The sequence below is a fragment of the Hemibagrus wyckioides genome, linkage group LG23, assembly GCF_019097595.1.
Source record: "Hemibagrus wyckioides isolate EC202008001 linkage group LG23, SWU_Hwy_1.0, whole genome shotgun sequence".
In the NCBI taxonomy this organism is placed as follows: domain Eukaryota; kingdom Metazoa; phylum Chordata; class Actinopteri; order Siluriformes; family Bagridae; genus Hemibagrus; species Hemibagrus wyckioides.
Genome location: NC_080732.1, coordinates 12,252,060 through 12,279,562, shown reverse-complemented (window position 1 = coordinate 12,279,562; position 27,503 = coordinate 12,252,060). Strand labels below are relative to the sequence as shown.

General features: G+C 41.6%; 2 protein-coding genes across 3 annotated transcripts in view; both read right to left on the bottom strand.

Moving 5' to 3' along the window:
- Positions 1-4,077: 4,077 nt before the first annotated feature.
- Positions 4,078-8,472, bottom strand: LOC131344039 (zinc finger protein 883). The gene is made up of 2 exons (XM_058375967.1): positions 7,512-8,472; positions 4,078-6,047 (listed from the first exon to the last, which is right to left on the bottom strand). Exons 1-2 carry the CDS (start codon positions 7,951-7,953, stop codon positions 4,645-4,647), a joined length of 1,845 nt encoding a protein of 614 aa, XP_058231950.1. The 5' UTR covers positions 7,954-8,472; the 3' UTR covers positions 4,078-4,644.
- Positions 8,473-10,859: 2,387 nt separating this feature from the next.
- The window catches only part of megf8 (multiple EGF-like-domains 8), a 34,248-nt gene continuing 17,604 nt past the window's right edge, over positions 10,860-27,503 (bottom strand). For both annotated transcript variants that reach the window (XM_058375965.1, XM_058375966.1), the window contains exons 23-44: positions 26,845-27,029; positions 26,536-26,749; positions 26,130-26,367; positions 25,864-25,996; positions 25,474-25,727; positions 25,147-25,257; positions 24,756-24,874; positions 24,238-24,475; positions 23,978-24,149; positions 23,727-23,890; positions 23,489-23,624; positions 23,107-23,338; positions 22,842-22,968; positions 22,155-22,365; positions 18,994-19,208; positions 18,151-18,346; positions 16,489-16,657; positions 16,156-16,348; positions 15,839-16,009; positions 15,620-15,750; positions 14,449-14,581; positions 10,860-14,127 (exon numbers count right to left, since the gene is read on the bottom strand). In XM_058375965.1, coding sequence (XP_058231948.1) covers positions 12,667-14,127; positions 14,449-14,581; positions 15,620-15,750; positions 15,839-16,009; positions 16,156-16,348; positions 16,489-16,657; positions 18,151-18,346; positions 18,994-19,208; positions 22,155-22,365; positions 22,842-22,968; positions 23,107-23,338; positions 23,489-23,624; positions 23,727-23,890; positions 23,978-24,149; positions 24,238-24,475; positions 24,756-24,874; positions 25,147-25,257; positions 25,474-25,727; positions 25,864-25,996; positions 26,130-26,367; positions 26,536-26,749; positions 26,845-27,029 — 5,203 coding nt within the window. In that variant the 3' untranslated portion in view covers positions 10,860-12,666. The remainder of the gene's footprint in view (positions 14,128-14,448; positions 14,582-15,619; positions 15,751-15,838; positions 16,010-16,155; positions 16,349-16,488; positions 16,658-18,150; positions 18,347-18,993; positions 19,209-22,154; positions 22,366-22,841; positions 22,969-23,106; positions 23,339-23,488; positions 23,625-23,726; positions 23,891-23,977; positions 24,150-24,237; positions 24,476-24,755; positions 24,875-25,146; positions 25,258-25,473; positions 25,728-25,863; positions 25,997-26,129; positions 26,368-26,535; positions 26,750-26,844; positions 27,030-27,503) is intronic.

Sequence of the window (27,503 nt, the reverse complement as noted above, 5' to 3'; positions counted from 1 at the left end):
GAATGGAAGGAATAAATTGCTTGCGATATTAGAGAACTTTGGGGTCACAGGAAAATAATCAGCAGTGGGATCACCCTTAAGAGCATCACCATGTCCCGAAGTGTTTTATTCCTCTTATTTCACAGCAATTTTGCTTATGATGACAATTTATTAGTAAGTAAAGAATCAAGAGTACTTCTTTTGATCCATTTACAAATACATTTAATGTTGTGAAACAATTATAGTTATAAAATATTATTACAAAATATAATTATTTTGTTCTTTTGAACACAGACAAACAATGCAGCTAGCTATGTTAGCAAAAAAAAAAAGAAGCAGTATGCCCTGTGTCCTGAAGACGGTACACAGAAGTCAAACAATGTAAAGTTACAGTTTTACTTACAAAAATGCTAAATTTGTGCATAATTCTTTTAAAACGTAAAACACACACACAGTAAAAGAAAAAGCACATCCACTATAAAGGTCCCAGTCTCTTTTTTCTTTGCTATAGAAATGCAAGAAAATGAGCGCATTACTATAAACCTTGAAGGGGGAAATAATGTCAGAGCTGCTTGGTCTTACTTGAGCATTTCAGAGATCACTGTTTACGGATGTGGGTTTATTCTGCTATTTTATGGAATTGTTTATTTACAAAGTTTGCACAACTCTAATCTGGTATCCTTAAACGCTTCCCTGGCTTGCTATCAGTTGTAGCTCTGACACAAAAATAAAGAAGTCAATTTCCGACACCAAACAAGGAAAATTTCTGGGGAAGGAAAATGTCATTTTGGGGCCAAACTATTCCTTTTCTTTCTAAAGTTTGTCCTCTATGGCTATTATTGCTATGGCAACAACAGGAATGACTCACCGCATCCATTCATCTCCATGCCCCTCCTCTAACAGACAGAGCCACTTGCTAAATGAAAAATGGACATGCTTAAAGAAGTATTGATTCCAGCTTTAAACAGAGGTACACTCAATATTATTTAGCCCTAAATACATCTTTGTTATCTGTGTTGCTGCGCCAGTTACACTGCTGTCCTAGTAATTGTAGACATAAAAATAATAGAGCAATCCCCCCCAACATTGACTGAAGCAGACCTGTTCTGTAGGCCTTGACCCGCCGAGTGATCCATCTGTCGTCTCCGAGTGTCGGTTTAATCCTAACGCTTGTAAGTACACCTTGGTGCAAGTGTGTGTTATAAAACAGAGAGGAATTCAAAATCTATAAAGATAACATGGATTAAGCGAAATCAGTCGTTTATTATTATTTATAAGATAAATTGAGATAAATCTTATTTCCTTCACTGTTTTTAATTAGAAAACAAACGTTTCCAAACGACCAAAACAATAAAAATGCAGGACTGAAACATGAGAACAGAAGTCCGGGATTAAATCAACTGAATGTCGAAATAATGTATTTTATCTTAACTAAAATTGAAATGAAACTACTTAAAGACAACAACTGACACCCACAATAAATCAGTGAAAGGGGTTTGTGTTTTTTAACTTAGCACAACCTGCATTAACAGCATTTTCAAGTGATAACTATTTTTAAAAACTTGCAAAATAAGCTTACCTGGTGCCGTGGGTAACTACACTGATCAGGCATAATATTATGACCACCTGCCTAATATTGTGTTGGTCCCCCTTTTGCTGCCAAAACAGCTCTGACCCATCGAGGCATGGGATCCGTTAGGTCCCTGAAGGTGTGCTGTGGAATCTGGAACCAAGATTTTTATTAAAAAAAAAAAAAAAAAAGCTCAGGGTCTTATTTCAGCATGAGCTAACTTAGTTAATCAAACTCAGTGTATAATGAGTTACTTATTTACTTAACCTGGCTTTGGAAGGGCCTCAGATCAATGTTTTCTGAGCCTCTCATACTGGTTGTGCATTCCAATATCATATTAATACACCCTCAATGACTCTCCTAACAACCTGGAGGAACAGAGGGTGACTTGCCTGACAGATGTTTTTTTTTTTTTCTTCATTTGAGCTCTTTTAAGGCAGTGTGTCTATAAGACAAAATTGCAAGTCATATCGGCTTACTGATGAGATTTTATCAAAAACAACTTCTCCTTGGACTACCAGGACTTCTTATTCCTGGAGTTCATGATTAGTCAAATATAATACATTACGAAAGAAAGAGAGAGAGAGAGAGAGATTAATAGTTAACAGATAATCCTGGGTCTTAATAATCTGCCGTTACACACTGTACATTCCTAAACATTAGCTCAGGGGATGTTGTAGCTTAGTGGTCAAAGTGTTGGCCTACGGATCAGAAGGTTGTGAGTTTGAATCTCTGGTCCACCAAGCTACCACTGTTGAGCCTTTAAGCAAGGCCCCAAACCCTCAATTGCTTAGTTGTATAAAGTATAAGTCCTTCTGGATAAGGGTGTCTGCCTGATGCTGTGAAAGCAAATGTTCTTAATTGTATATATGTGATGACTGTATAAATACAGTGCACACATCTGGTTTAAATAATTGCTTATCTCATACTTTGGCATCAGTGAGAAAAAGAGTCACCACGGAAATCCTCCAATTTTCTGTTTGCGTGTGTGCTGGTAAGCATAGCATGCACATTTATGGCAAATAATAGATACCTTTATAAAAAGCAACTTACATTTATTGAACTGACCAGTTGAGGGTTAGGGCCCTTGTCCGAGGGCCCAGCAGTGACAAATTGGTGGCCCTGGGATTTGAATTCACAACCTTCAGAGTAGTAGTCCAACATCTTAACTTCCAAGCTACCACTTCCGTATTCTAACACTGTTTTCACACTGTACACGTCTGGCACGCTAACACCACAGAAGCAACGGCGGCACTAACCGCACTTCTAAATGACCAGTGTGAAACTTTCCTCTACACTGGGTTAAAAGCAGGTTTTAGAATGACAATAACCACGGGGTTATTGCAGTGCAGTGTGAAAAGCTTTTCTCGTTATGCCACTAGTCAATAACAGGGAAGTGGGGCCGTTTAGATAAAGTAACTGCTTTTAACTAGAATCCTGCCATCAGACAAACTTTTCCACACCATATTCTGCTTTGAGATATTGAATCTCATGACTAAACTCTGAAACCCAATACAAAGAAGTGATACACGGCTACAAAACCACAGAAGCTTCATTGAGCCTGACTCAGAGTCTCATCTGTCTGAAAATCCTTTCCTGTTCTAACCTCATTTTGATTGACATTTAGATTCAGAAAATGCAGTCATAAGCCGTTCTCTGCACCGAAGAGGCGTAGCTAGAGAAAGCAGTAACAAATCTCCGAGTTAAAAGAATACGTTTATACGAGTAAAATGGATCATTTCATGTCTAATATGCAGCATTCTGCAATAAGTCTACATTTGTGGACTCAACCTGACGTGAATCTTCATTGGGGAACAATAATTCTGAGCAAATTTGGTTAAGAACAGACGTTTAAAAGGTTTTATTGAAGACGGTCATGTCAGAGGAAATGCCAATAAAAAAGATTTACAAACAAATTTGTTGTTTCATAAGCAAAACCTATTAAGTTTGTATTTTTTGATTTAATAGAAGCTGTTATGTTGCAATTGCCTCGCAGATGCATCCGAAAATTCATTTAGCCTTTTGATGGACTGCTTTTACTTATAATCAGCCATATGGATTCTCAATTAATTAGCAATTATACGCACTATGCTCGAGTTTGCTAGAGAAATACATAGTAGGCTAATGGCGTTTGATGAACTTAGATTAACATCCTCAATGAAACATGGCTCCTAAAGTGTTTTTATTATTATTTCTTCTTCTGGGAAACATGCAAGTATCTTAGGTAGCTTCTGAACGGCGGTTATGGCTTCATGAAAAATAAAGATCTTTAAACAAAACACTGACGATCCTGTTCAAAAGTTTACACCCCCTCGGCTCTTAATGTTCTGTATTGTCTTCTTGAACATCAGTGAATGTTTGTACCTTGCGCAATAGTGAAAAAATGTGTAGGAGTCACTCGGCTGTACTCAGTGTGAAACGATGCACATGGTCAGCATCATAGCAACTGCTGGAAAAATGCAGTTCAAGTTCATTATAATTTTTTACTGCGTGTTAATTTTAAAGATTAATAAGCAAGTAATCGAGAGCAGATTCGAAAAGAAAAAATTTTATTAACTGTTTTAAAGTGGCAAGTGTCATCAGGGGTTACAACATGACAACCACACTACTGTCGTTATTCTCCATACTACAATGGTGGTGTGTCTGTTTTAGCTTTTATCTACAGTGCCATTCAGTTTGGGTTACACCTCAAATTACACTTTAAAATTTCTTTATTGCCTTAGCATACACACACACACACACACACACACACACACACACACACTTTGGTCTGGCTAATGTGCTTCAAATAAACCTTATGGATAATGTGCCTATAAATCTCACCAGCCGTAATAATCTGCATTCCTATTATTGGATTGAAAGACAGGAAATGGCTAGAGAAAAAAAAAAACTTTTTAATTAAAAGCTTAATGTTGTATAGTTGGCTTTACAAAAGCTATGAAGGATGTGGGTCAGTGTAATGACAATGAAATATCATTTATTACTACTTACTCAGATTTCAGAAGCTATTTCAAAAAGGCGGAACCATGTACAAATAGTACTCGTTTTAAAAACGCAAGTAAAAGCTTTAAATTAGTTATATCGTATCTAAGACACTAGACATGGTGTGTATTCAGGTGCTGGGTGAGGTGGTGCGCTCGTATAAAGGTGCGCGGACACTTTGGGCAGATATGCGGCCTCTCGCCAGTGTGTGTGAGAATATGCGTTTTCAGATGCTGAGGCATGAGGAATGCCTTGTCACACTGCTGACACCTGTAAGGCCTGTGGCCAGTGTGAGTACGTCTGTGCTTGCCCAGGTCTCCAGAATTACTGTAGCAGCGGTTGCACTCCGGACACGCGTAGGGCTTTTCCCCTGTGTGCCCGCGCACATGTTTGGTCAGATCGCCAGACTGTGCGAAGCTTGCACCGCACTCTTCACAGCGGTACGGCCTCTCGCCTGTGTGTGTGCGTTGGTGGTTGGTGAGGTGCTGGATGCGATTGAATCTCTTGCTGCAGACGGTGCACACGTACGGCCTCTCACCGTTGTGAATTCGGAGGTGTTTCTTCAGCACGTCGGGTCGGGAAAACGTCTTCCTGCACTCGGTACACTTGTGGATCCTCTCCTGGTTGTGGGTCAGGAGGTGCACTTTCAGGTTACTCAATGTCGCAAACGTTTTCTCGCAATCCACACAAGAGAACGGCTTTTCTCCGGAGTGGACGCGGCGATGCAGACGCAGTGTTGACCTGTGACTGAACCTCATACCACACTCGGGGCACGGGTACGGCCTCTCGCCGGTGTGTGTGCGCAGGTGTGTGCTCAGGTGGCTCATTCGAGCAAAGCTCTTCTCACACTCGGGGCAGGAGTACGGCTTGACGCCAGTGTGGATGACCATGTGCTTGCGCAAGCTGCCCATCTCTTTGAAGCCACTCCCACAGTCAGTGCAGATATATGGCTTCTCGCCTGTATGTGTGCGCGTGTGTATGGTTAAACACTGCAGCGTAGCACAGTTCTTTCCACAGTGTTTACAGAGATAGCCGCGGTCAGTACAAAGCGTTTCGTCTCCGACTACTTGCGGTTTGTGTTCTTCTAACTTGTGGCACTGATGCGGTCCGAGGCCCCACATTCCTGCAAAGCTTTTGCCACATGAAGCGCAGCTCAGCTCTCCGTCAGTACACACGGTGGACAAATTGTGGCATCGACGGCAGTGGTTCTGCAAGTTGCCGACGTAATCGAAGCTACGGTCGCACTGTGGACATGTGTAGCGTTTGCGGGTCGGTGCAGGCGTGGGAAGGTGAGCTCGCCGCATATGCACCTTCAGCTGCTCCTGGGTGAAGAAGTGATGGTTGCAAGAAGAGCAGCTGAGCATCTGGGAGGATATTTTAATGCACTGTGGTGCTTTCTGAGTTTTTAGCCAAACAAGGTAATTACTCCGATGGGTCCATTTGAGGTGCTTCTCAAGGTACGAAGCATCAGTGAAGGACACAGCGCAGTAAGGGCAGGAAAAGAAAGACTCTTGGCCTGGGGATAGAGAGAGAAATGAAATACATAAATATTATATTTTAGGATTTGTTTAACACTGCATTGAAAGACCTGTGCAGTTACAACCCATGTTCACGTCAAAACAAAAAGACAAGTGGTAAATAAAAATGTACCTAAAATACCTAGACGACCATAAGTATGTACACACACACACACTTATACTCATCAGAAGACATTACAGAATATTTTGAAAGCCACTGTTATAAAGGATATGCAAATGATTAGATATTTATTGTTGGTGTTCTCATCAGTGGAACTTCCTGCAGTGGAACCTCATCCTCATTTGGGTGACACGCTTTTATTACCAATTTGTTCAGAAGACAGTTTGACATGCTACACTGTGTCCGGTGAAGAAACCCTTTCAAGTGAGCAGCTCTTGGTTGCTTTGGCTGAAATGCAAACCCCAAAACACACTGGTCATTTGTGATTAGGACTGGACGCCCTCGGTGTAGATTACAAGACACGTGTACAGGACAAAGCTTTTCCAGCATCTTTAAATATTCAATTGTTTTCACGGTTAATCACCTAGACCATTCAATTAGGTTTTTTTTAATCCTTATAATTTGGACAATGTGAAAAACCAAGTGTTAAATAAACAACAGTTTTCCAGTGTTGGCGATATGATAAAATAATATCGATATCACAATAAAATCCCAGTCATTTGTACAGATTTGCTAAAGAATATTTGCTTAAAAAAAAAAAAAAAAAAAAAGTTACAATGGATTTTTACAAAAAAAAATTCATGTTAAATATTTATTTTTGTATTATTATTATTATTATTTATTTATTTAAATAATTATTATTATTTATTGAAAGAGTGTCCACTGTTAACATGCTGCAAAAGTCAGTCATTGTAGTTCAGGACAGAGGAGTTAACAAGGGATAAAGAGGCTTTTGAGGGAATGACCGTTTCGATCTGAAGGGACATCAGGTACAAACTTGACTTTCCAGGACATTAAATGTTATTATAAAAAGATTAAAAACAAAACACCCCATTAAAAATGTTGAACCATTCTACTTTTTAAAATTGTTGGCAAACTGGTGCAGTGTAAGAGGTATAAAACACTCTGTATAATAAGCGGTTATAGAAAAATACACCATATAATGGATTCTGGGGGTGGTGGTAGTTCAAAGCTCTAGGTCGTTGACCGGAAGATCGAGGTTGAAGCCCCAGCACTGCCAAGCTGCCATTGTTAGGCAGTTGAGAGCAAGGCCCTCAACCCACACTGCTTCAGGTGTGCTGCATCATGGCTGACCCCACGCTCTGACCCCAACCTCCAGGGATGGGATATGCGTAGAAAGAATTTCACTGTGCAGTAATGTATATGAGACATAAAGACAATATATTTTTCTATAACAGCTTGCATTAAGGGTCATTTTAGTGATCAAAACGTCTGCTTAACTGCATCAATATTGTGTCCTTCTGAAAAGTGTTTCAATTACCTGCTTCTCCGTCCTGTCCTAGACCACTCTCCTCTTCTGCAGTCTCAAGCTTGATATCCACATCCTCTTCTTCCTCCTCCTCCTCCTCCTTCAAGGGGAAATTGACCACATCATGGATGTCAGGCTCGGTTTTTACACCAAAGCTCAGATGTACTGGAGCACACTCCGGCTCGGTCTTTGTGGACACTCTGGAGTCTGTGGACTGAGGCTGGACATTTCTGCTCCCTGGGTGCATGAAGTCTGTTTCAGAGTGGCCTGGCTCCTGCTTTACCTGGTCAAGCTCTGAGGAGCTGTTATCAGAAACCAAGTCTTTAGCTCCATTACATGAATAGAGGTGCTGTTTGTCTGGGTCCACGTTATTTGCGGTCACTTCTACAGGACACGGCTCTGTTTTGATGTGTGTGTCCGGGGTAGACTTGCGGCACGAGCTGATTTTCACCATGACGTCAGACTGCACCAGCAGCACGCGCTACATTTCCGTCTATCAAAACATTGATGATTATTGGATATCGGAAAGATTTTTCTATATCGCAAAGCTAACGCATTAGATATGACACAATATACAACAGCGGCGGAAGTGCATCTATCGCAACATTGCAAAGCTATAACGTCATTTAAATATTCCCTAATAGAGGTAACTTCCTCATATTAAACTCTCACGTTAAGCTTAATCATGGAGGATTCATCTGTTCAAAACTAATTGCCAAAAAAGGCTAAACATCTGCCAGCAAACAAGAAACAGCATGTAATCCAGTTAGCTGTTAGCACAGCTTCAACCTTCCAACTTCACGTGCAAATCTGTTCCGTCGCATATAAACAGCGTTTATTACGCAGCGGTTATTAAACATTAGCTAATAAACGGCTTGTTTTGACAAAACAAGGTGTACAAGGTAAAAAACCTCAGCGTTGTCGTGAAGACGGAATCAAGCAGTCTGGGTGAAGATGGCCGACCTTGGCCTGCTTTTCAAAATAGCTGTAGCACGTCGCTGTTTGCTGCAAGTTTCCCTGATCGCATATCAGGTCATAAAAACGGCATAACAGCTATCGAATAATAGAGTCAAAGATTAAGAGCTCATATACATGTATACTATACGCCGATCAGGCATAACATTATGAGAAAGTGACAGGTGACGTGAATAAGACTGATTATCTCCTCATCATGGCACCTGTTAGTGCGTGGGATATATTATATGGATATGGGATATGGGCAGCAAGTGAACATTTTGTCCCTTAAAGTTAATGTGTTAGAAGCAAGAAAATGGGCAAGGATTTGAGCGAGTTTGACAAACTGCAGATCTTTTGGGGTGTTCCCGGGCTGTAGTGGTCTGAAACTATCAAAAGGATCCTGTAAGTTGCGAGGTGTGGCCCTTAGAGGCCCTAAAAGACCTACTGCTAACATCTTGGTGCCAGATACCACGGCACACCTTCAGGGATCTTGTGGAGTCCATGCCCTGATGTTTTGGCAGCAAAAGGGGGACCAATTAGGCAGGTCATAATGTTATGCCTGATCTGTGTATGCCCAAAAGTTTGTGGAAAGCTGACCGTCACACGCACTTCCCCAATCTGCTGCCACCAAGTTGGAAGCACACAACTGTATAACATGATTTATGTTGTAGCATTGTTTCCCTTCACTGGAACTAAGGAACTAACCCAAACACGTTTCAGCATGACAATTCCTTTGTGCACAAATTAAAGCTCTTAAAGACATTTTGCCACTGTTGTTGGGGAAGACCTGAAGTGCCCTGCACAGAGCTCTGACCTTAAACCCACTGAACACATTTGAGATGAACTGTAACACTGGCCAGGCTAGCAGTGTCTGACCTCACTAAATGCTTTTGTGGCTGAATGATCAAATCCTAACAGCCACACACCATCTAGTCAAAAGATAGATTCCTAGAAGAATGAAGGTTATTATAACTGCAAAGTGGGGCTAAATCTGTATGGGACGTTCATAAAGCACACATGCGTGTTATGTGCAAGTGACATTGTTTTACAGTTATATATAAATGCACACTAGGTGTGACACATCATTAGAACACCAGTTGCGAAATGTTTCCAGCATACTTATTAGCTGACTAAACTGATCAGTAATAGTTTTAGGTCTTCTAATTGTCTTACTATTGTTAAAAAAAACCTTGTCTGCATTAATAATGAACATAGACAGCGTTATTTCTGAAACCGTCCCCATTTACTAGTTTAATCAATTCTGCTTATGTTTTTGGGACTTGGCATGTAAGATTGTCGCCTGTTACCTTCTTTGCAACTACTTTCAAGCTTTTATTTTGAAAATGAAATGAACACACTGCATTGTGGGAATTCAACTATGATTGTTCTGGTTGCACAATGCACACTTGAAGATCAGCCAAAGCAGGAGATCATCAGACATCATGCAAATAAGGGCCAGCAGATTCAAGTTGATGTTTACATGAACCACAAGAATGATGTAGGTGGTGGTCTCAGTGATTTTGACTGTGGCATGATTGTTGGGGCCAGACAAGCTGGTCTGTGTATTTATATAACCATCTGAGATATTCATGCACATCAGTCTCTTGAGCAGGATTGTACAATATTATCCCTAAAGGGCCAGGGCAGGGTTTCATTCCAATCAATCAGTTAATCTTAGCTGTCAATAGACTCGGTTTGTGGCTTCTTCTTGGTTGAAAGGATAACCTGCAGACTGGCCCTTTCAGGATAAGATTGGATAGCTCTATAGTTTATTCAGAATGGTGCAATAAAGAAAAATATCCAGTAAGTAGTACTACTGAGAGAGTTCAGCGGAGAATGGCCAGACTGGTTTGAGCTAAAAGAAAGGCTAAATAAACTGGTGAACAGAAAAGCATCTCAGAATGTATAACTTGTCAAAGCTTGAGGTGGATTGGTTACAACAGCAGAAGCACATATACAGCGTCCAAATCTGTCACCCAAGAACAGAAAATCGAGGCTGCAGTGGACACAGGCTCACCAAAACTGGACAGTTGAAGACTGGAAATATGTAGCCTGGTCTGATGAATCTCGATTTTTGCTGAGGCACACAGATGATACGATCAGAATTTGGAACCATGAATTGATTGACCGAACCTGTCTTGAGCCAATAGTGTGGACAGTGGTTTCTTGGCACACACTGTGCCTGACAATACCAATCATCACTTGCTTTATGCTGCATTATTGTAGTATTGGTACTGACCATGTGCATCCCTTCATCCATCTTCTAATGGCCACTTCCAGCATTATAATGTCAAAAGGTTGCCTCAAAGTGGTTTCATGAACATGACAATCAGTTCAATGTTCTCCAGTGGAAATTCATACCAAGTTTCTGAATAAGAAATCAAACACATCACAGTATTAACCACTATTAGTTGAAGTTTAATAGGGCCAAACTGGTATATACACAGAATGCATGAGCATGAATCACATAATATAAAAGCACGTGTGCAGGACTGAACAGAATACGTAGCATCCACATATTTCAAGACATCTGTACACGTTTTGGTCTTCAAACTCCTTCTAAATACTTGTTTTGTTTTAGAACAGCACCAAAATAGATCCAGGACAGAATGGAATTGAATAGTCAACCCAGGCTGTTGCTGTTTGAGGTTTCTGTGGAGGTGTAATACAGTTGAGTGTACAATTTTTCAACGTTCATCCATTCATTCATTCATTCCAGTCAAGGGTCCTAGAACACTGTATAAATTTCTGGGATACACTTTGGGTGGAATGCCAGTCCATCACAGGACATCATACACAATTGGGAATTCACATCTAGGGCAAATTTAGTTTTCGGTGATCTTTTTGAGAGGGAAAGCATGTGGACATGGGTAGAATATGCAAATCTACAGACAGTAACCTGAGCTCAGGTTGGAACCCATGGCCATGGAAGTGTTCCCATGCTGCCTTGTATAATTTATAATAAATAGCCTCTTTATGGTAGGATACTTCTAACCATATAAAAAATATAGAGAAACAAACCTCAAATAAAGGAAATACTGACAAAGGGGTCATGGTCTTGTTTCCACTCTTTTCATTGCATTGTTCAATTCTATTCAGATGGAGAATCCAATTTTTATTTAATTCAATACTTTCCACCGAGAAGTCCTTTTCTGACATTATTAAACCATTAGAAATAAATACTGTTCAGTCAAAAAAAAAAGGAGCTGGATTAAAATGCATGATTGCATCACCCATTTCTTAAATAACATTAAATATTAAAGCATGTCCATTACTGTACACTTTACCCTTGACCCATTGTAACAGTGACCAGACAGCAGGCGATTCCTTCATTTGTATGCCATGATTTATCATCATAACACAGCAGTCAACATAAATACTATTGCAATTAAAAGTCAAAATCTGCTATAGATACTAAGCAAAATGACTATAGGAACCAACCATTTAAATACGGTGAGTGGGGAAACTCCAGAAACACTAAAATGCCATTTTTTGCCAGGATAAATATGTGTAAAACTAACCACACGATTCAGCATTCAGAAGAGCTATAGCCTCAGGCCAATGTTTCTGTTCATTTAAGTATGATTGAGTACATTGTCTGTTGATGAACATTTTCCAAATTTTTTTTAGCCACAACTGCCCCATTTTAGTAGTAGTTTATTTTCAATCCCGTTGAACCACTTGCAATGATCTTGTAAATGGCAGTTCAGATTGTCATTAGAGTTTTAAAGCACGTTTTGGTTCTGTAAGCAAGCCATCGTTCATCACAGGCAACACACTATAAAACTCAGTCCAAAGTCTTTCTCTGGGACAGCGTGTCACTTCATCTTCCGTGGTGTATTCAGGACGAAATAAAGGCTATAGCAACGAGACATGTAGTGCATTTCCTAAAGGTTGCTGCCAAGCTCACAGAAAGCTTTCCACAAAGGGCAGAAGATAAATCGATGAAAGATGCTTTATACTCAAGTGTGTCTATGTACAAGAATAGTCACATCTATTCCACATAATCTGTTCCACTGTTTCAATAAATACATCCCTTATAAAACAGTCACACACATTCTTCAAGTAGCTTGGCCCTTTCAAGAACTTTTCAGAGATTGTCCGTCCTTTTCCGCTCGTCTCTTGTACATGGTTTTAATTTAACCATCCCTCACTTGAAATTCCCATCTGTCCTTCTCACTCTCTCGCTCTCTTCCTTTCCTCCTGAGACTCACATAGCCATTGTGGTAAGATGTTGATGACCCAGGATGCCCTTTCGGCCAACGCCAACCCCCGGATGAGTGCCTGCTCCACCGTGCCCACAGTACTCCTGCAGGTTCTGTCTCAGGGTGACCAGGGCAGAGCCCAGACATGCTCGATTAGGTGCCAGGATACCGCCAGGTAGCTGGAATAGGACAGTGGCAACTCCTGCCATGCCATCGTCAGTGGGCTCTAGGGTGATGGGTCCCACTTTGAAGGAGGAGTAAGAGAAGCCCAAGAGCTGCGAGAGGAAGGGGTCAGAGCGGCAGAACTGCTGGTAGCTGCCATGTGAAGCTGGATGGTGATGGTGGTGGTGTGATGTTGGATTGGTGGCAGAGCTGGGAACATACTGATGCATATTCAGGTAGTGCAAGGAAAGGTGCTGCCCACCGTTGCCTCCTCCAAGGGCAGGGTGGTGGTGATGGTGGCGAGTCACACCAGGGTCATGCTTGTAGGACGGAGCTCCAGACCTTCCTCGACTGACCATGCCCCCTATTTTGCCTGTCCTAACATGTGCCAGTGAGACAGAGCTTCCTCCTCCAGCTGAGGGCAAATAGATGAGCTGCGGTTCATCAGGCTCCAGGTAGACAGCAAGTTTGGCAAAGGGGCGTGATGCCATTTTGGTCATCTCTTGAATGTGACGCCGCTGTTCGCGCCTGAAGTCCAGGAACTGTTTGACCTTCCAGAGCAGCACACACACAGACAGGAAGAGGAAGAAGCAGGAAAAGAAGACAGAGAAGAAAACAAACAGGTCTATGTGTGCCTGGTCTTGGCGGAGGAACAGCAGGCCTTGCGACTCTCCACCATGACTGTCTGTACCAACACCACGCAGTGCGATAAAGAAGCGGCTGGATTTGAGCGAGTGCACTTCATGTGGGAAGGTGATGACGACACGATCACGCACGCCATGCACAATCAGCACCGTCTGTGGCTTCCACACTGTGATGTAAGTGATGAGGCCTTCCGCTCGCTCTTCACGCACTTCCCGTTCAGCACTGTGTGGTTTGGCATGTAGACCAAGAATAGCAGAGGAAGATGAATTTGCGCTCACTTTCAACGGTGACAGCGCTAAAGGGACATCTTTGTCTCCCCGAGTCATGGGCACGGAGGCAATATCGTCTGCGATTTTAATGGTGTGTACACCAGTTTGGCGGTTGACGTCCACAATGAAAGTGTCGTGGGAATTAGATACGTACACCTCCACCTCACCAAACGTAACGTCGATAGTGACACGGATGTCAACGTTAGTGAACTTGGGCTGGGCTGCAAAAAACACTGTGCGTCCCATCGGCAGATTTCGGATATTAGGCTCATGGAAACAGTTGACCTGTGACGTCGGGTCAAAGCAGCACTCGTTGTCCACATTGAACTGCCGGTAGCACTGACGGCCATTGATCGGTGTGCCATTGAAGGCGTCTTTGCACTTGGCACACTGGGAAAACAAAAACATTGCAAAGCTAAATGTAAGAAATACTACTCTTTGTTCAGCTCCACTTCTTTCTCTGTATGCTCAGTGCCATGATGCAGCAAAACAAAAGTAATTAAAAACTAAATGCCTTTGAATATGATTTTGGGACAACTGGAAATTACTCCAAATAATGTAGGATTTCCAAAAACGTTCAAGAAAACTACAGGCTCAACTGTGATTATATGTTCAGAGGTGCACTGTAATGGATTTCTCTTGAAATTTTTAATTCAAATGAAATGTAAGCATTATAAATAGTGGAAACCAAACCAATAGAAGTAATAATACCTGTTGTCGGTAACACTCCTTGCGATCATTCTGTGAGCTGCTGAGACAGGATGAGGTTTCCGTGTTGTTTTGGCAGGGGCAGCCTGTTCCGTCATGCTCATTACACGTGTCTGCATGGCCATTACACTGACACCTAAAAGACACAATTAAAAATCTCCACTGCAACAAAACTTTTTCCAAGGCCTGGGGATTGCTTCCTATGGGACGTATTTGGTGCTATTGTTTAAATTCACATTGAATTGTGAACGTCTTCCTAAGATGGTGGCAAAATGAAAATGAAATTAAATAACTGAATGGAATATTCATATCTGGATGGGATGGGGATGAGTACTTGCTTTGTCCTAATAGTAAAGGTGACTAAAAGTGAAAAAAACTAAATCTTCATCCTGACATGAAAAAGAAAAAAACAAAGCACACATTCATGGCTTGTCATCTTAACAGTCATCTCATAAATTTGTCAGTCACTTAAAATGGGGTTTGTAAATGATATAAATATAATTATTTACAAGCAATATACATTCATCAGTGTGATTTGACCGCTCATGACACCTTAATTGAGTCATTTGGCACTGCACTAAACAGTGATGTGGTAGCTAGCAACAGCACTGTTGTTGTAAAGAAGCATAAACTTAATTTTTTAAAAAGCCCTTTATTGTAGTTAAAGAAAAGACGTGCAGTGAATACAGTAATAACAGCAAAAGTGTAATAGGTTTACATAATAAAATATATATATATATAAATATATAGTGTATAAATGTTTTATGTGTACGACATTCAGTCCAATACATCTGTACTGATATATTGATATACATGTCTTAATATTCTAAAAGTACATATGCAACATGTTGAAGCTTTGAACGTGACCTCAGAAAGTGTGTGAAGGTGGTGTATGAAAAATATTAAGATAAAGGTACAGAAAGACTGACCGTTTGACCTGGGGAAAAAATTCCTCTCCCTTTTATTTTTTCTCTATCTGTATAGATCCCATCAGCCTTTTATTTTCTATGCTTTACTGGGTATTTGGCTTGACATTAATGTGACACTTCATTTCTAGTCTAATTTTGCACTTTGTCTAGAAAATTGAGGGGGAAAAATGGTGTAATTTTCCCGTATTATCTTGTTGCAGCTGTTGCAAATTGTGATTTAAGTGTTTTAGCATTTGCTCACTCACTTTTCACACTTGCCCTGCAGCAGAAAGTAGCCGCTAAGGCAGCTTTCACACTTGTCCCCAACACTGTTGTTCTGACAGTTCACACACACAGCATTATCCTCTGTGGGGCCCTCCGCTACCCAATGGACAATCTGGAAAAAAAAACAACATGTAAGAGTGTTAAAGAATATCAAGAACGAGAAGAGGACATAAAAAGAGAAATAGAGACAGCAGACTTACACCCTCAGGATCTAGCGGGTGTTCATGTGGATAATCCAGTGCCAACTTGAGCTCATCTTTGGACAAACATACATCACTGTTTCCTCTACAAAACTCCCGACATGGACGGCACACGCCGCCACCTACTGCAGAGCCTACATACAATGGCTTACACTTCTCACAGTGCTGACCCTGAGTGAAAGAGTGAAATTATTACAAATTACAATTGAATCACACTTCAGGAAACCATCTCACGTGCCTCAAAATATTAGAATCTATCAAACCAATCAACATTATCCAACTAAGAAACTTGCAATATATTAGAAGACTTGCAATACCTTAGTGTGGTTATGGCACTCCAAACACGTATCCAGTTGAGTGACGCCCATACAGTTGCTGTGCTTGTTGCAGCGGCACTGACATGAGCAGTTCTCCCCGACAAAGCCAAAGTGACACTGACACACTCCTGGTGACACACACGTGCCATTAACGCAGCCCTGCAGACATACCGGCTCACACTGCCCAGATACACTGAAAAAGAGAGAAAGGGAGAGAGGATTTATTTATTAGCATACTTGAATAAACATGATTTGAGTCTTTCTACAATTGATAAGGCTTTGTTACCAATAAAAACAAATTCAGTGTACTAAGTTTTAAGCCTTTGAGTGTACCTGCTGAGTATGTAGCCCTTTCTGCAGGTGCAGTGGTAACCATCAGGTAGGTCATGGCAGTCCTGGGTAACATTGCATCGATGGTGGCCGTTGGCACACTCATCCTCTTCCGGACAGTGCAGGAAGGACCAGCTGCTGTTCCAGTGGGGACAGAGAGATTCGCTAACACCTACAAAAGAGGGACAGCAAAAGCGTTTATGACAACACAGTGAAAAACTATGTAGCTGACTGCTGTGTTGTGTCTTGCATATACTTATATTGCCAAAAGTATTCGCTCACCTGCCTTGACTCGCATATGAACTTAAGTGACATCCCATTCCTAATCCATAGGGTTCAATATGACGTCGGTCCACCCTTTGCAGCTATAACAGCTTCAACTCTTCTGGGAAGGCTGTCCACAAGGTTTAGGAGTGTGTTTATGGGAATTTTTGACCATTCTTCCAGAAGCGCATTTGTGAGGTCACACACTGATGTTGGACGAGAAGGCCTGGCTCTCAGTCTCCGCTCTAATTCATCCCAAAGGTGTTCTATCGGGTTGAGGTCAGGACTCTGTGCAGGCCAGTCAAGTTCATCCACACCAGACTCTGTCATCCATGTCTTTATGGACCTTGCTTTGGAAGAGGAAGGGGCCAGCTCCAAACTGTTCCCACAAAGTTGGGAGCATGGAATTGTCCAAAATGTCTTGGTATGCTGAAGCATTCAGAGTTCCTTTCACTGGAACTAAGGGGCCAAGCCCAGCTCCTGAAAAACAACCCCACACCATAATCCCCCCTCCACCAAACTTTACACTTGGCATAATGCAGTCAGACAAGTACCGTTCTCCTGGCAACCGCCAAACCCAGACTCGTCCATCAGATTACCAGATGGAGAAGCGCGATTCGTCACTCCAGAGAACGCGTCTCCACTGCTCTAGAGTCCAGTGGCGGCGTGCTTTACACCACTGCATCCGACGCTTTGCATTGCACTTGGTGATGTCTGGCTTGGATGCAGCTGCTCGGCCATGGAAACCCATTCCATGAAGCTCTCTGCGCACTGTTCTTGAGCTAATCTGAAGGCCACATGAAGTTTGGAGGTCTGTAGCGATTGACTCTGCAGAAAGTTGGCGACCTCTTCGCACTATGCGCCTCAGCATCCGCTGACCCCGCTCCGTCAGTTTACGTGGTCTACCACTTCGTGGCTGAGTTGCTGTCGTTCCCAAACACTTCCACGTTCTTATAATACAGCTGACAGTTGACTGTGGAATATTTAGGAGCGAGGAAATTTCACGACTGGATTTGTTGCACAGGTGGCATCCTATCACAGTTCCACGCTGGAATTCACTGAGCTCCTGAGAGCGACCCATTCTTTCACAAATGTTTGTAAAAACAGTCTGCATGCCTAGGTGCTTGATTTTATACACCTGTGGCCATGGAAGTGATTGGAACACCTGATTCTGATTATTTGGATGGGTGAGCAAATACTTTTGGCAATATAGTGTATTTCAAGCAAAAAAATATTTGATGTGTAGAAAAGTGTATATAATTTGGATCCTTGTTTTATGTGGCACCTTGAGACTATTTTAAAGTCAAAAATTTCTTTTTAGGTTACAGTGTTTACACTGTTTGATCATTAATTATTTAATAATTACATCAATATTTTGGGGTACTAGTGGAGAATACTTACCATCCAGCCCTCCCTGCAGGCAGTGTCCTGCGCCATTAGCTCCACGGGTGGCACACCAGCCACACTGTGGCCTGGCAATGCACTGGGAGCACTGGGTAAGCTGGGAGCACTGAGGAGAGCAAGAGTCTCCGCTGGAGAGCAGACGACCGCACTGACCAGCTTCACAGCGCAACGGAACAAATGAAGGACTCATACACTGTTACACAGAGACGGGAGATGTTGTGAGAGGAGCAAAATGGTTGCATATTTTGTGAATACATTTATTTTGTATAGCCAAATACGTCACAAGAGGTCATTTTTAAACAACTGAATACAGACAATTTATTTCAGCTTTAATGAACTACATCAGAATTCCAGGAGGTCGAAAGCTTCCGTACAGAGATCCTAATTGACTGGGAATAGTCTGGCAGATTCCATTCACAAAGCCCTGCCCCAAGAAATTTGTGAACTGATCTAAAAAGCATGTCTGAGCAATGAGATCCACAAACCTGACTGAGTTACAGATCTTTGGTTAGGAGGAATGAGCAAAATAGGAAGTGTACCCCAAATGTTTTAAGTGAAAAGTTAACACCATCAAATACTGCCATAGTGTATGTAAACTTCTGAACCATTGAAATCTGCTATAGTAAATAAAAGATGCTTTTATTAAAATTACCCATTGTGAAATGAAAGAAGCATGAAATTAGTGGAGTTCAGTTTATAAAGTGGCTCCCCACAAGCACAATAATATAAAAATATTTCTATTTAGCAAACCCTTGACACCTAGACCTGACTATAACCACTTGGGAAAGCAGCTAGTAGGTCTGGTTAGTGGTACGTGTGGCAGTGTGGGTAGCCTCTCACCTGCTGCAGAGCCATGCTCCAAACACAGTGCTGCCAACCCCCATCTGAACCATGGGAGCTGAGACACTGGTTGCAGGTCTGGATTTCGTGGCAGCCTTCAGGGCAGGGCATGGGGGGAGACGATTCCACTTGCATGGGCGACACATTCAGTAGCGCATAGCTGAAACATGTCCAGTCATATGTGGGATTGACACTCAGAATGCGTCTGGTCTCCCCTGGGAAAAAAATTATTATTATTTTTTTAAAATAAATAAACAAACAATAAAACATTGTAGTATACAAAAGAAATAAAACATATTAGTAATTGTTTTTTAAAGAAAATGGGTTAAATACATATCATTAGAACTTAAATACAATCTACAATGAACAAACTTCCTTTGAATTTTAATTCATTTAGCTCCCTTAAATTGTCATCATTAACCCAGATAACACTGAAGTTAGTCAGCAACAGAACACATCTGTACATACAGTAGCCCTGTATTATCTGATTAAGCAATTATACATGAATGTTTGAGAACAGCACCAATGAAAGGCACCAGTGAAACTGGTTAGATTATGTAAAATCACATTGCACTCAATCTGACAATTCTGAGTTAGATCAGGGGTGTCAAACACATTTTAGGTAGCAAACGTATGTCAAAAAAGTGTTACCGATAAAATGGAGTAATACACTCATCAGCTATAACATTAAAGCCACCTGCCTAATATTGTGTAGGTTCCCCTTGTGCTACCAAAACAGCTCGGACCCCTTGAGACATGGACTCCATAAGACTGGACTCTGAAGATGTGCTGTGGTGTCTGGCATCAAGACGTTGGCAGCTGATCCTATAAGTCTAGTAAGCTGGTAGGTGGGATCACCATGGATCAGACTTGTTTGTCCAACAGACGCTCTCACAGATTAAGATCTGGGGAATTTGGTGGCCAAATCAAGATCTTTTGTCATGTTCCGTAAACCACTCCTGAACAATTTTTGCAGTGTGGCAGAGTGCATGATCCTGCTGAAAGAGGCCACGTCCATGAGGGAATACCTTACCATATGGTGTACTTCATCTGCAGTAATGTTTATGTAGGTTGTATTTGTCTAACAACCCAAGGTTTTCCAGCAGAACATTCCCCAGAGCTGGCTTCTGCCAGCTTGTCTTCTGTTCAAAGTACACCCTGGTGCTATTTCTTCCCCAAATAATTAACCCAGCCATCCATATGATGTAAAAGAAAATGTGATTCATCAGAACAGGCCACCTTCTTCCACCGCTCCATCATCCAGTTCTGATGCTCACATGCCCATTGTAGGCACTTTTTTTTGCAACACACTGTGTTCTGACACTGACTTTCTATCATAGCCAGCATTAACATTTTCATCAATTTTGCTACAGTCGCTGTTGTGAGGGACTGGACCAGACAGGCTACCCTTCACTCCCCAAGTACATCAATGAGCCTTTGGTACCCATGACCCTAATGCCAGTTCACTAGTTGTCCTTCTTTGGACAACTTTTGGTAGGTACTAACCGCTGCATACTAGGAATATCCCAAGAGACATGCTGTTTTGGAGTTGCTCTGACCCAGTTGTCTATCCATCACAATTTGGCCCTTGTCGAAGTCACTCAGATCCTTACGCATGCCCATTGATCCTGCTTCTAACACATCACTATCAGGAAGTGACTTCACTTGCTGCCTAATATATCCCACCAAAGTCACCACTGTAACAAAATAATCAATGTTATTCACTTCACCTGTCAGTGGGTTTGAACGATATGGCAATTTGGCAATTTTTTGTGAAGTGTGGAATTGAAATCAACATCATTTGCAAAATAATTAACAAATTAAAAATGTGAACCTTGAAACCCTAAATCTTTTGGAAAGAGACATAGATACAGCATCAAATTCTTAAATGCTGAATAGAAATATTTCATCATTAGCATATTTTGGTAGTAGCTGAGTTCATGGCCACGTGTTTACAGCTAGTTGAAAAACAGAATTTTTAGAATGTTTTTATTTTAAATCACGGCAATGGCAAACGTTACAGGGGGGCAGGGTGGGCCTGGGACCACACTTTTGGAAGCCTGGCCTTTTCGAGGTCTTGCTAACGTTCTTCACAATAACCAGTTCTCGCCATGAGCTGCAGCATTTAGTGGCACTGCTCAGCAACTGGTGTAAACTTTTCTGTGTAGCCATGTAGCAGGCTAGTTCAATAAAGTGTTTACCTTCCCTGAAACGGATGCCACGCCTTGCCTTTTCCCCCTGCCACTGTAATTAGAGGATATAATAACAATGTATTTCAGCCTCTGATAATACTAGAATGCGCTGTCTGAGTGGTGATCGGATTCCTCTGAGCACTGAAGAACAGAACAGAAGTCATTTTGAACTGATTTAATAAAACTATTAAAGTTATATCCATGTAGTCTGTGTAATCTTGAGTATAAATTAATTCATTGTAATAAAAATCTGCTAAAGTAATGGCTATTCCAGGTATTCTTAAATAAAATCTGAATAAAATCTTAGTTGTTGGTTTCTCCTGAAAAAATATTTCATCCCAATTTCATTGGTTTTATGTTCATTCGCAGTTTAAATCCATAAGCCTATATAGCCTATAGGTAACATTCATTTTAAAAAACATTACGTTTGGTCTGATGAAGCTGAAGAAATTTTTTAAACAATTCGATTTTAGCCTGGTTTACTGAAATGTAACACAGCAGTCTCTTTAATTTTAATCAGCCTATTTTCTACAACCACTTGTGTTTCATTTTCTGTTTTTCTGTTAGGTGTGATGTGTTCAGCTGCTGGATTTAGTTGACTACTCAGTGCATTTTTGAGTTCACGTTAAGCCTATAGATTGACGATTGTGATTTCAGTACTGCGTGTAACTGAAGTGAATCAGGCCACAATTACGCTTAAAGAACTAACCTCTTGAGCCATAGCCTTTCAACTTGATGGCCATTTTCTGCAGTCATGCAAGGTTATTTTTCCAGGAAATTCTTACCTACCCTATTTTACCCAGGCCCACCCACTGTTTGATTTCTGGCCTCGCCACTGAATTATGGAACAGAGGTAGATTATCATTTAGAACACAAATAATAAATGAACTTGGTGGACCAGATTAGAAGAGTATGTTTGACACCCCTGTGTTAGACAGTCTCATACAGTCAGTTTATGTTCATATCTACCTGTGCGTTTAAACTGACGAGTCCACATACACTTCACTGACGCTGTGCACTTGGGACAGTCAGATGCCTCACAGCTTGTTTCGGTGCAGTTGCTGGAGAGAAAAATCTCCCTTTGGTTTATCCTGCAGTCATGTTCTGAAGCGCAAGTCACAGAGCTGCTAATACATGCTCCTTCAGGGCAGTTAGTGCACCATTTACACTGTAGAGTGTTCTAGAGAACAAAAGAAAGGATGTAAAACAACTAGACACAAAGAAAAAAGACTTTATACTCACCACACTTGAAGTATAGCCCCACCTGAAAGTATTGGATTGGCAAGGCTAATTTTTTTTAACTTTTACTACACACTGAACACCGTCTTGATGCAGCTAATGCAATATGAGTCCATTTTTTTCCAGTCATTTGGAAATATATATTCCAATAAATTATAATTATATCATTTACAATAAATTATAAACCGATCTTGCTTACCAAGCACATTGGGTGGTTTGCTGCCGAACACATTGAGATGTAAATAGCAAGAAATGAATGCTGAAATTTTATCTAGCATCTCATATTCATCTTGATCCCAAACCAAAATGTCTTTATTGTAGAACAAAAAAAAGAATTGGCCTTGCTGTTCCAAAGCTTCCATATGGGTATGCTGTTATGTATAAAACTAGAGAAGAGATGTGAGGCACATCTGTTACCTGTCCAGAGCTGGTAAATGTTTTGGGATGTCGGGCCAGACATTCACTGCATGTTTTCAGCCTTCGACACTGATCAGGGACACGGGGAGTAGGAAAGCATGGAGAATGGCCAACAGGACAGCCGATCCTGAAAAAAGAGAAGTTAAATAACAAAAGAAAACATTAACACTGGAATATAGATTAAAGGCTCTGAGTCCCAGTGGGGCTTTAAAAATAAACCAGTATCTATTCAAAGATTTCAACTTCTGTAATTCTTAAAGTGTACCTCTCCGCGGTGTCTGAGGAGGTGCAGGTACCCCTGCACCACACACAGCTGCCTGTGCTGTTGTTACAGGCCTCGGGTGTAGGCAAAAGAACACAGGGGTCCGATGGCACAGAGAGGGTGATCAAACGCCCCAGCATTACCCCGTTAAATCCACCTGATATGAACAGGCGATTCCCTGAACTCGCCATGGCCAAGGATATGGAGTGATTAACGGGTTCACCGACTGAAGATACTGCAGTAAGAAAAGAGCATCTGTGTATTAGCGTCAATGTATCAGTGCACTTCAAAAGCAATGGAGCTTCAGCAAGTGACTTGCTTGTTTCCTAAGTAAATATTTGTGAAAAAGTAGATGTGTATGTAATGATGTTTGTGATAGGGATACCTGGCTGTATCCATGTGTTGCAATTGATCTGATAGAGGTATACACTGTTGCTATAATCTTCTGCTCCTGTCCGCCCTCCAATAATCACCATGGTGTCTTTCAGTAGGGCTGCCGCATGGAAGAAATGCGACAAAGGCTGTTTGGAACAAAAGCATATCGATCAGGCTGAGGATGACCTTATTCTCAAACACTGCTAATGGGGGAAAAAGGGTATATTTCTTTGGACTTGTTCAATCACCTTGTTTCCCCGAGAGGGGACCAATAAAGACCAGGTGAGATTGGGGTAGTAAAGGGTATAGAGTTCTCCAGAAGGCTCTACAGCCTCTACATGGAAACGGTAACCGCCAAACACATACACAGCATCCGTCGGCTCATGATAGACTGCAGAATGTCCATAAAGACCTGTGGCAGAAGAAAATACTCTGAATTAAAACTTTAAGATTCAAGAGAAAATCTATTCCAGCTTTTAATTCAGTGTCCAAATTTTACCTGTAGGTGGTGTACCAGTATGTGGCAATACAGTCCAGTTCCCAGACTGTGGATTAAACTCAAGTAAGTGGTGATTGAAACCATTCTCTTGAGAGTATCCTCCAATCAGTAGAACAGAGGAGACTCTGCGCACTGTCAGAGTGTGACCAGCCACAGGAGGCAGCACTGAACTCTGAAAATAAAAGTAGTTATCGTTTCAAAACAGAGTTATTTTTGTTAAATGATGAAAAACCATTTAAAATATATCTAGCGTTCCATACCTTGTACTCTGTCCACATCAGGCTGCTAAGATTGAGGCTCCATGTATCGTTCAAAACACTGTTTGGTGCTACGCCACCCACCACAAGCATTAAGTGGTGACTTTCTGTCGGAGTACTAGACGTATGGTCATGAATGGCTACCACAACAGAGGCATGATGGTAGCGAGCTAAGGGGCTAGATCCTTCCTCCGCTGAACTGGTAAGCATCTGAGTCCAGCGGCGTTCTTGCACAAAATACCTAAGCCAGTCCACACATCAGGTTACAATATATACATGCAAACAGTGGATAAACCAATGACTAATCAGTGTTACGCAACAGCGTTACTAAATTCTCCATTCTTTGATGTGTTTGGAGAATATTCAAAATGAACATAGAATAATAGTAACTTCACAACAGGCCACATCAGACCATCCTGCTGATTATTTCCCTACATCACACCTTGTGTGATGCTTTATATATATATATATATATATATCTCATATCGCCATCCATTCTGTCACATATAAATTGTTTATACCTGTAAACATTTCCCAGAATTCCCTCTGATAGAGAGAGGCCACCATATAACCAGAGTGTGCCATGCGGGCCTGAAACTAGTGAGTGCCCCATCCTCTGGAGAAACCTGTAAGATGGATTCTGTGCGCATGGAGGAGAAAAAAAATGGACAAACATCAACTTACTGTAAAAACAAATTACTGACCAAATGAATGAAATCACAGTTTTAGTGTTTGTTAGCCTTTTGTTTGACCCAGTAAGCAACACAGTATGCAAAGGCACATTATCTGTGTTTAGCTAAAGTTCATCATGAATATGGCATTGCACTTATGTTGAAGTCACAGATAAACTGAGGGAATATATCAGGGTTCACTCCATCTCTTCATAGAAAGGGTTTGAATGAAATGTCTCACCACTGTGAGTTGTGTGTCCAGCAGATTCTCCCACACCAGGCTGTTTGCATCTGCAACGGAGGAGCAGTCAGATCCAGCCCAGCCGAGCGTGCACACACACACTCCTAGAGTCTGCAACAACATAACAGAGCAGGAGTTAAGATATGGTCACCAAAAATGATTTGCAATGGCCTGACACAGGATTGCTCCTTTAAGGTATTAGTTAGATTTCTACTTCAGTGAAATGTTAGGTTGTTACACTATGTATCATGGTAACAGTGCAAACATTATCACAGAAAAGTAGCAGTAGTTGTTTATCTACTGTAAAACAAGGCAATTCAACCTCACCGTGTTGCAGATGCCTCGGCCCTCTCGAGTGCCACAGTCCCCGGGGCAGATGGGCCAATCACAAAGTGGCCCTCCATAACCACTGGGACACTGGCAGATCCCGTCACGGCACTGTGCAAAGCCCAGACATTCCGAGGAGCCATCAAGACCCCCGTCAGATCCTCCCTCACTGCAACGCCGCACCCAGAAGGAGGCGTTAAAACCCTGAGGTTGAGCTGAAGACACATTTGCCTCAAAGTAGACAGAGATCACACCTGAAACGATATAGATATAATAATATTTTTGTGGGAATTATAATTAGGATCTTCCAAGACAAAAACAGAACTTCCATGCAACTTAAAGTATGTTAAACTTAAACTTAACGTATGAAAATGTAGCAAAATCTATTACCAGATGTGGCTTCTACTGTGATTGGTTGATTACGAGTTGTGCCACAAAAAACTCCAATCAGGTTTTGATCAGAGTGCATCACACCGTTGTTAAGAAAACGTGGCAGGCCATCGAATACATACACATACGAGTTCTGCATAATTAAAAAAAAAAAAAAAAAAAAAAGGCATTTTGAACCCATAATGTCAATACCAGATGCAGTGCTATATCTATTGTGATGCAGCATTTAATTCACGTGTTGCTCTGATACAGGATATTGCTCTTACTGTGCATTGTGTATAAGAGTCTTTATGCAGGGTCAATGCCACAGGTGGGCACATCTGGCCTGGCATGCATGGTGCCAGATCCGGAGAGACAGAGAGAACCCACAAGCAGTGTGAGAGACCATCCTGGCCTCCTGCTGATCCATGCCAACCAAGAGAGGATGAGAGGGGCAGTGAGGAAGACAATGAGGAAAGGGCAACAGAGCGTCCTTGACACTGTCGGAAACATGTGCCATTGTTCCTGAAAAAAAAATTGACATTTTAAACATGCCTTTAAATTTATTTGTATTTAATTTACTGTGCAGGAAAGACTGCCTATTACTCTAATCTTACTGCAGCTGTTAGCTTTTTATTTGTTCTGTACAAATCCTCATATATTGACCGTCATAAAACTATAATGGTGTCTAACCGGGGGTCTCCGTAGTAGCCAGGCAAGCACAGCTCGCAGTGCTCTCCATGGGTATGATGTGTACAGTAGCACTGTCCCGTTTGATTGTGACAGAATCCCTGCAGTGGATCGCCATGTCCATTGCACTCACACGGCACACAGCCTCCACCACCAGCTACTGCTGAACCGAAGCTACCAGGCCGACAGTGCTCACAGTGTGGTCCTGTCGTCCAATCTGTCAAACAACAAAAAAAAAGATGCTCAACTAAGGTACACAAATATCTGCACATGCCATAAGAAGGCTGAGAACAGAACAGAGGAAGTATTCACCCTGGCATTGGTCGCAGATTCCTGGTGCCGTGATGCAGGTGCTGTGGAAGTTACAGCCACAATCGACGTCACACTCCACACCGCTCAGCACCAGAGTGGCCGGGTCCGAAGTCCAACCCAAAGAGCACTCGCACTCAAACCGTGGACTGCCACTACATTTGCCCTCACGACATTCATTATAACATCTAAGAAACGAGAAGGCAACCAAACATAGCCATGAAGACATGGAGAAACAAATATCTCAGAAGGGCTTTACACTGAGACACGAACACATCTGGGATACAAACCCCATTCACATTTATGGCATTTGGCAGATGCCCTTATCCAGAGCGACTTATATTTATCTCGTTTATGCAACTGAGCAGTCTTGCTCAAGGGCTGAAAGGTTCGAAAAGACATTTTAATTCCTCCAGAGTGGCAAAAGGCAAAGTAAAATCAATGTAAGTGGAAGCAATAGCAACCGGTGCACTGGGATAATTCATTTTAGTCTAATAAAAATAAGTTTTTTATGGGATTCTGGCCAGTAACGTTTAACCTTAATGCTCTTTATAGTGATGTGATATATCACAATGCTGTAACTACAGTACAGTTCTAAATCCCCTGGTCTGAACTACTTGCTGATACAATGACTTTTACTCATTTTAATTCTAAAAACTTAT